This window comes from Pygoscelis adeliae, unplaced genomic scaffold, assembly GCF_000699105.1.
Source record: "Pygoscelis adeliae isolate BGI_AS28 unplaced genomic scaffold, ASM69910v1 Scaffold174, whole genome shotgun sequence".
Classification (NCBI taxonomy): Eukaryota; Metazoa; Chordata; class Aves; order Sphenisciformes; family Spheniscidae; genus Pygoscelis; species Pygoscelis adeliae.
Genome location: NW_008824676.1, coordinates 3,389,378 through 3,398,490, shown reverse-complemented (window position 1 = coordinate 3,398,490; position 9,113 = coordinate 3,389,378). Strand labels below are relative to the sequence as shown.

The 9,113-nt window shown below is 36.9% G+C and overlaps 1 protein-coding gene across 1 annotated transcript in view; it reads left to right on the top strand.

Moving 5' to 3' along the window:
• The window catches only part of RNF19A (ring finger protein 19A, RBR E3 ubiquitin protein ligase), a 22,003-nt gene that overhangs the window by 1,326 nt on the left and 11,564 nt on the right, over positions 1 to 9,113 (top strand). Inside the window, exons 2-4 of the mRNA XM_009323073.1 lie at positions 5,445 to 5,653; positions 7,469 to 7,613; positions 8,180 to 8,342. Of these exons, the coding sequence (XP_009321348.1) occupies positions 5,445 to 5,653; positions 7,469 to 7,613; positions 8,180 to 8,342 (517 nt within the window). The remainder of the gene's footprint in view (positions 1 to 5,444; positions 5,654 to 7,468; positions 7,614 to 8,179; positions 8,343 to 9,113) is intronic.

Below are 9,113 nucleotides of genomic sequence, written 5' to 3'. Positions count from 1 at the left end.
AATGTTTTAACATTGCTCGGATACTTAAACAGTTCTGAAACCATTCTGAATTCTGACATGAGTAGGCTGAATACTACTGAGCAGCTCATCACGCTTTTCTGCTGTTCGTGTCTCATAATGCCATTCTTCAGCAAGTTGCTTTTTTAGAGATTGTGTTATCATAATGTCTAAAGGTTATAGCCATGACTGTGGTCTGGATGTGCAGTGCACACTAAAAACCCATAGAAGATGACATCTCTGTTTCAAAGCCTCACGGATGAGCAATAAGTAGAAAGAAGAAAGGAAGAATGTTGGAAGGGAACAAGCAAAATAGGACTGACTATTAGGTAGATTAAATATTCCAATATTAATGTTCAGGTGCTTAATGTTTAGGAGGCTTTCAAATTTAAGTGATGTATTTCAAATATGTTTCTTAACGTAATTTTGCTTTCATACTTTAAATGAAACAGAATTTGCTAATGCGGGTCAAAAGCCGGAACTGGGAAGGTGATAGTTTCTTATCACCTGGTCCAAAGTGGATGGCATTGCTGCGCTATAGTTTGAGCAGAGAAGGAAAAATGACGAGAGATGGATTGGTTGCATGGGCTTGTAACAAAGTCATGTGGACAAAACCAGTACAGCTTGCTCTTAATATTTCAATACTGCAAAAGAAAACAACCACTAGAAGGCATTATTTGATAGGCAGAAGTATGCTTTGCTCAGGTTTGCCTGAGCTTTTGTGTTCTGGACAAACTGTTGTTACTCAAGGTAAGGGGAAGCATGTAAGAACTGTTAAACCATGTTTCAGTGATTCAGATACTTTTTTAGTACTTCAGTAAGTAGACTAAGGCAGTTTTGTTTAATGGAGACTTTTCACCTTTCTTATTTTTTGTGCCTCAGTTTTCTCATCTGTTTTTAAAAAAAAAAAAATCCTAAGTATCTTCAAATGGTCAGAAACTGTAATGATAACTGCTATAGATAATACCGCTATAAAAATAGAAAGTGGGTCTTCAGAGTGAAATTAAAGTTCCGTGCAATCGTGGTGGGACCACAGCAATGTATTAGTATATAGCAAATATTTAAATAGTTGCTCCAGAACTGCCTACTGCGTGCTCCTTACTATGAGGGTGGAATCCTGTGGAAAACACAGTATATTGCCAGGCAGCTAAACTATGCCAATGTTTATGTGTGAGGGGAACAAACAAGTACTATGTGAGCAACCTTAACTTTGATTACATGACTTTTTCCTAATATATTTCATGTGGTAGGGAAATGCTTCACTTATCACTTAGGGAAAGTGATAGATAAAACTCTGTTTTTAATGCACCCGTAGTACACCCTCACTGAATTCTTATTACTAGTTTAAAATTGGATGAAATTGGTTACTTGGATACTTCTCAGCAGGATCATTCTTTATGGTTGTCATCCTAAAGAAACAAGAGCTCATGCAATCATGTTTTGTCTTTTTCCCATCCTTCTGATTGCTTTTGAAACCTTTAGCACCTTCAAATATGGTGGGCAGAGGGGGTTGAGCGTTCAGCGTAAGTTAATCTAAGACATTTCGAGGAAAAAAAACATAATACTTGAGCAAAAGAGAGACCATCAATAATGCCTCCAGTGAGAGAAATACCTGCATGTGAATCCTACAGTTATCTTCTTAAATTTGGCCTTCCAGGCAGCCACTGCAGCACTGTCTGGCAAGTTGCTATGTGCCTAGCTGGGAGGGAGCCTGCGGCAGCACTGGTCTCTCACCTCGCTGTTAGACAGGGGAGCTGGGAGAAAGCACCCAGAAGGAGGTGGGAAGGAGAAGTGGGAGCAGCATAGAAAGTAATAACGGGGATTTAATGTTGTTGTGGAGCATAGGAGGAGGATGGAAGAAGGAATTGTACAGGCGTGAGGTTTAGGGAAGCAAACACTCTTCAGACTTTCACTGAACAGCCTATGCTAACAAACATTGTTTAAAGATGAGGTATCACATACACTATGCACAAACTTCAGAGCAGCAGACATTTGCTTTAACAATTATGTGGTACAACAGTAGCTGCAGTTTCTAATTGCTTTAGCAAATGTAATCAACTTGTACAATATGCAATTAAAACTGAGGGCTTATTTTTTTTTCTGAACAGTTTTTGATATGTAGTACTGGCAGAATGCATTAGGGTTGTGATGGTAGCTGACCTGATTTTAGCATGGATCAAATATTTCATGAAGGAGCTGGATGGAATGCATTTACTAAATTTTCAGTTAATCCCAAAGTAGAAGAGGTGCAATAACTTCAGAGGGTAGCATTATTTCCTAAGGTTGTCTTTAAAATTAGAATTAAGTACTGTAATAAATTGGAAATAGGTGCAAAGTAGAGCATTTTGGTAGGAAAAGTTCACTGCACAAATAGGTAAAAGAAGGAACTGAGTGGATGGTGCATGACAGTGCTTCAACTCTCCTCACCATTGATGAAACACCCTATGTAATATTGTTTCAGCGTTTGGGTGTCACACTTCAACAAAGACCTGGACCAGATAAAGAGCAAATAATTATAAAAACTTTTGATCCTGGGGGGGCGGGGAATGAGGAAGGGGGAAAAAAAGGAGGAGAGCTAGGTTAGTCTGTTACAGTGGGTTTTTTCTACATTGTGGGCCCCTGTGTTCTCAGGAAACAACAAAGAATAGTTAAGAAGTAAATACCTTTTTCAGCTGTCTTTCACTCTATGTGGGGTAGAAACAGGTCCTAGGCATGGCAAAACTGGAACCAAACAGATCTTGAAACAAAGTTAACTGCAGTATTAAGTGTATTACTACTTCTCCTGTCCCAGTGGAGAACTTCTTACGATCTTCCCAACAAAAGAACTATGGATTAGTTTGGAGGAGAACCTCTGTTGCAGTAGTTATGCCCTGGACGAGCTGCCTGGGAGCTGTGGGGTCTCTAGCACTAAAGCAGTCTAATGCCAGAAATGGTCCATAGTGCTGGCACCCCACGGTCTTTCTGACCCTGGGCTACTTCATCCTCAGCTTTTGTTGCAAGCTCAGATGCATCCTGACCATTGTTGTTACCTGAAATACTGTAGAAGTCTGGACTAGCTACAACCTACCTGCAGTGGCTTGGTAAGGGACACTGCCAAGTAAGTGATCTTTCCCTGGGGAAGGAGCACGGATAAGGAAACCTCTTGGGCTTTCTTCTAGACTAATTTTTTAAGATTCTGTTTCTTCATATCAGTTTTCTGATGTCACTTTAACAAGCCTTAGTGAATCAGTATTCCAAATGCGTTGTCTTTTCTTCTGTCTGAATTATTTAATGGTTTTGCTCTGAGATTGTATTGGTGACATTATTAGAAGAGAGCAGTGATTCCTGGATTTTCTTACCTTTGTCAGGCAAAAAGCAGATTGGGCAAAAGAGTACAAATTCTTCATTCTTCTTTTCTTACTGTACATCCTTTCTTCAATTAATTGCTCTTTGCCTCTGGTTTTTGTTTTACTTGTTATTACTTTGAATTTGGTTGTTTGTCCCTTCTCTCAGCCTAACAAGAACTTCTGGCTTTCACATCACCTGTAAAATGAATGCAAAATGCTGAAATTAAACCTGTAATCTTGTACAGTTTGAACTGAGATTTGCTCTGGTCTAAAAAGTTACTTTCTAAAGGTATGCCAATACATCAATCCCAAACGGGGAGTGCTTTCAGGGACGTGCCCATTCATTATTAGCACTGGGAGGCAGGATATAAATTGATAACTTCGTTCTGTGGCCTATGCTTCAGCTTCTCTGATGTAACGTTAGTGAGTTTTGGACGTATCCTTGTATGTTGAAGAAGCGTTTGGATCAGAGTCTCTTTGTGTACATACAAAGCAATTACCTCTTCAGTTGCTGTAAGTGGGAAAATAGAGCTGATTAACTTGGCAATAATATAGAAGAGTCTAGCAATTATTGAAACAAATTTTTACTTGGAAAGTTAAATATTTGAAAACAGACAAGCATAATCTCATTTTTATTTGTAACTGCATCATCTGTAAATTAAAGGTTCAAAACTCCTATTTGTTTGCAGAACTTCTTGGGGGGGAACCTCAAACATGCTGTTTTAAAACACTTAAAGGGATAGGACTTGCATTAACTTTACAGAGCTTCAGATGTAGCTACTCTAAAATGACAATAGCTAAATTTTCAGATAGATATGTGAGTGGGAATAATTTTTTTTAGTATCATTACTGATAAAGAATATTTTGAGTTAATTTTGTGCAACTGCTATAAATTGGGCAGGAGATAATAATAAACAATTTAATCTTCTAAAATAAAATTACCTTCATCTGAACAGCCATAAATTTAAGCCATGCTGCATTTATAAATCTGTTGAAGTCTATTCAGGGGGACTGTTCACATAAATAAAACTACAGATCTGTTTTAAGTGTTCATACCAGTGGACCTAGCATTGTTTTCTATATAAAAGAAAGCTATTGCATAAAATCATTGAAAAAATTACAATGGGTAGTAATTAAGGCACGTGTATGTGTATATATATTTAGTATTAATATGAACTATAATACACATTGTCTGTATTTTTATCACATTAACTTTAAAATGCAAACCTGATGGAGGAATTGATTTGTGGCAATAACTCTGTCATTGTATAGAATTGTTCATGTAGTGTCTGATTACAAAATAGTGTAACGCAGTTTTGTAAGTCTCAATGTTTTTGAAGCTTTTTGCTCTATAGTATTGTCAGAGTAAAGGTGGCAATGAGGCCCTGAACTCTTATCAATTTCTGCATTTACAATTTGAAATGTATTTAAAAAGTTGTCAAAAAAATGAAATTGTCTTAATAATTGAGAAACCAAAATCCTTATTTATAAAATACTTGCTTTGTTGTTTTGATATTTTAAAATATAAAGAGTAAACAAACATCTATTTAAAGTAGATAGTGATATTCATGATAAAAGGCAACCAGTAAAATACTAAAATGTCATGCAGTACCAAGTCAGATGCCTTTACAGTAATAGATTACACTACAGATCACTTAGCAGAGATGCTCCCAGATTATAGAAGGGGTCGAGCTTAGACATGCCCATAGTGACTGGGACACTTTTGAGACTGTAACTTTTTCTAGTTGCTTAAATACCTTTTTTGGTTTTATTGTCCTGCTTTTCTAAACTGTGGTTGCGTTGTGACTGTAAACCTTAACGGTACTGCATTCAGCCTTAAATACAGTATATTTCAGCACTGCATGAAGTTATTAAGGTGGGATAGAGCAAAGTGTTAACACTGATTGTAGTATTTCTGTACAGTCTTAGTCTAATGCAATAGCGATAGAGTTGTGGAAGGAGGTGGTAAGGAACCTGTGCTGGCTGCCTAGTGTCAACTCGTGATGTCCGCTGCCTTTGTACCTGCTTCAGCTGCTCTGGCAGCTGTCTTGTGTGCTTTGGTCTATAGATAGGACTGTTCTTATTAATGATATTCTCTCTTGCCCCTCTTGATCATTCAAGATATGCTGTGATCGCTTTTGGATGTGCCAGCTGTCCCAAACTTACATGTGGACGAGAAGGCTGCGGAACTGAGTTTTGCTACCACTGTAAGCAGATTTGGCATCCAAACCAGACTTGCGATGCTGCTCGCCAGGAGAGAGCTCAAAGTCTGCGCCTGAGAACAATTCGTTCTTCATCTATTAGTTACAGCCAGGAATCTGGAGCAGCAGGTATTTATGATTAGGATACTGTGTCTGTAACGTATCTTTTTAGTACATTTGCACAATTAACTCTAAAAAGGAAAGAACTGAATAGTAGCATGGTAGATACTAGCTGCTTTGTCTTTCAGAAACATAAAATACGCAATTTTGTCTGAATTAAAATTTTAAATGTTATAATTTGAAGTACTCTGTGACCACAGCACCTGACTTCAGTCTTACAGGCTTGTCAGCATTTTAAATTCTTCCTTTGTAGCTGAAAAATGTGAAGTCAAAGGAACTTGCTGCAAAACATTCTCTGTGTTTGGCCCACTAACTTCATTAGTTGTATCACTTACACACTGGGAACACTTTCTCCACTGTAGGTGAAATTTCACAGGGCTGCTAATAATAAAAGCTGTTAAAAATAAAACTCTAAACCACTGATTTTGTGCTTTCAAAAGAGACTATTAGTCTGATGCCAGCCCTGATGTTTGACATCTGTTTGTTAGTACTAATTTCTGTTTTTCAATAAAAAGCTCATTTGTCTTGGCTACCAGAAAGCTAACAGTTCCGTCATCTTAAAATTGAACTTGTTTGTAAACCCCCAAAAAAGAAGATAAACTATTCAGAGTAGTATTTTGCAGAGCAAGATCAGTTTGCTATTGAGAAGAATTGGCTCCGAGTTTCACCAAACTCTGATTTATTAGGCGGCTTTTGTGTCTGCCTGACCAAACAAGGTAGATATTTGGGGAGAAGTCTCTCTTGCACCTTGCATGTAGTTAGAGTGGTCGTTCTCCAATCCAGCACTCCATCTTGTCTTAAAAATTGGCATCTTGCTCTAGTTGTCAAATAAATTTTAAAATAAACTTTAAACAAATGAGCATGTCAGCTCCTTTCCTTGCCCTTTCAGTCACTCCCAGCATGAACAGCAGTAGCTCTGTCATACCTGTGCTGTAAGAACTTGCTCAGTTTAGTTTCTGCACTGGAGTTGGTACTGTTTCTGCTGGTTCTGCACCTCTTTGGATATTCTTTATACCAAGCATAACCCCTCTTTTCCCTTTGTCCTGCCTAATAGCACAGAGGCAGTAAACTTGGACTTCTGCACTAGGAGCTACAAGTTATTTCTGCTGCTGTGAGTAAATAGCTTGTCCCAGAGTGCAGGTGCTAACCAGTAATGTGAAGGAGCGAAGATCACAACTGTGGTTGTGTCAGTATACAAGTATTTCACCGTTGCTCAATGACCAGTTGTTTGTTAATGATAGAGCTAGTCGCTTAGAGAGCCTACAGAATTTTCTTTTTGCTACAATATTGTTTTCTAGGGACTAAGTATTAAGTAGGGCTATAAAAAGGACTCGAGGAGGTTGGTGATACCAAAGAAATGCACTTAATGTGGAAGGGGAGATGGATTTAAGATAGGAAGAAGAAATAACAGGGTGGAGACCAAATATTCAAGTAAAAGATTCATAACAGCATGAAATGTAAAAGAGGATTATATTTAAAAAGACCATATTATCAATCCTGTATTAACATACATATTTAATGTCTGACTAATATATATTGCATTAAGCTTAGAAAATCCTTGAACAGAGTGTATGCGTTAACTATCCAATTACTTGAATGTGATCTAATATGCCTTGTTTTCATTAGTTTTACTTGGTCCAAGGTGTACAAATACAAATAGCTGTCAAGTCATTGCCAAATTAAGATTTGTAAAGCAAAGTTACAGTGAACTTCTGCCATTTTTCAGATAATGGTTCAATCAGTTTGCCCAAGCATATGTCTATATTTTGATGAAATCTGCTTGTCTAAAGAACTGATATGATCTTAATATTCATTTTTAAACAGCTGATGACATAAAGCCATGCCCACGCTGTGCTGCTTATATAATAAAAATGAATGATGGAAGCTGCAATCATATGACTTGTGCTGTCTGTGGCTGTGAATTCTGTTGGCTATGTATGAAAGAGATCTCAGATTTACATTATTTAAGGTACATTTAAGAAAAAAAAAATTGTCGTTGGTAATTTGTTTTCTAAAGTATATAGAAGTAGATTCCTTGGTGCTGTAAGACTGGCTTTCTTCCTGTTGGAGTAGAGAATCACAGTTGAAGTATCCGTATCTGAGAATAAAGTTAGTTTTCAATACATGTATTTAAATTAGTGCTTTGTTGTTTTTTATTTTAAAATATTTTTCTAAGTTTCATGCATGTAATGTGTACTTAGTACAACAAATGAACGTAGCCACTATTTTTACTGATATCTTAATACTGCTGTATTGTCTTCATAGTAAGCAATACAAAAACACTATAAATAAGTTACCTGTGAACCACAAATTGGCATGTGGTAATATACAATATGCTTCTCTTTACGTTGCAAAATATGCTGTAAAGGCAAAAAAAAAAAATCTGAAGAAATTATAACTGATTATTTGGTATCTATAACATATGTAACTTGAACCTAAGAACAGTAATTTTGTAACTATAGAATGGTTCAGTAGTGTATAGTTATGTTGATTTATTTACAAGTTCTTTACAGTTTTCTTACTTCTTTCTATTAGCCCATCAGGTTGCACATTTTGGGGAAAGAAACCATGGAGCCGTAAGAAGAAAATACTGTGGCAACTAGGGACACTTGTTGGAGCTCCTGTAGGAATTGCCTTAATAGCTGGCATTGCTATTCCTGCTATGATTATTGGAATTCCTGTGTATGTGGGGCGTAAGGTAAAATGTGCTACAACTCCTAACGTGCTTCAGGTTTTACCTTCTGCATTGTATAACTTGGGTAATACTATGTTCAGTTGGCTATTTTCACCAGCCTTTAAAAAAACAAAACAAAAAACCCAAACAACCTCCCAAAAACCAAACAAACCAACCCCTGAATTTTTTAAGGATGTTTGTTTCAATTGTACAGGAAGGAGAAGCAGTGTTTTTAAGAATGTAGTTGCTCTTAAAACAGGCAGAGCAAAACACCGAACAATTTCCAATTTCTGCATCTTGCCATCGAAGTTCTTGCATGCTTTTTCAAAATTGCTCTGTTTTTAATCTCTGGTTTCCCTTAGAATTAAACAATATTTAGAGGAGAAGGAAGGCAAAAAGGAAATCCTTTTTATTTTTCTTAAAAGCAGATAGTTACCAGTATTTGAGTATAAAATTCTGCTAGTATAGGTTTGTGCATGCACACATTTAAGCGTTTATACTCAGCAGCTTATTAATTGCCTTGGGCCAGTCCACCATGTGGAGCAGCGTTCAGTGCCGGTAGCTAGACAGCATCTATCTTAATTTTACTGTTTGTGGGAATCGGCTAGAAATGACCATGTTAATCAGAAGGCAGTTGATGCATTTCCTCTCAAAAATATAGTCGCTTTTAGTATAAACTAAATGGGAAATTGCAAGGAAAACAAAAGATAATTACATCTCCTATTTGTAATTTAGGATAAAGTAGTAAGTTATCCAGATCTTTTGGAAATGGGCTTTTTGAAATGATGGCTTGGT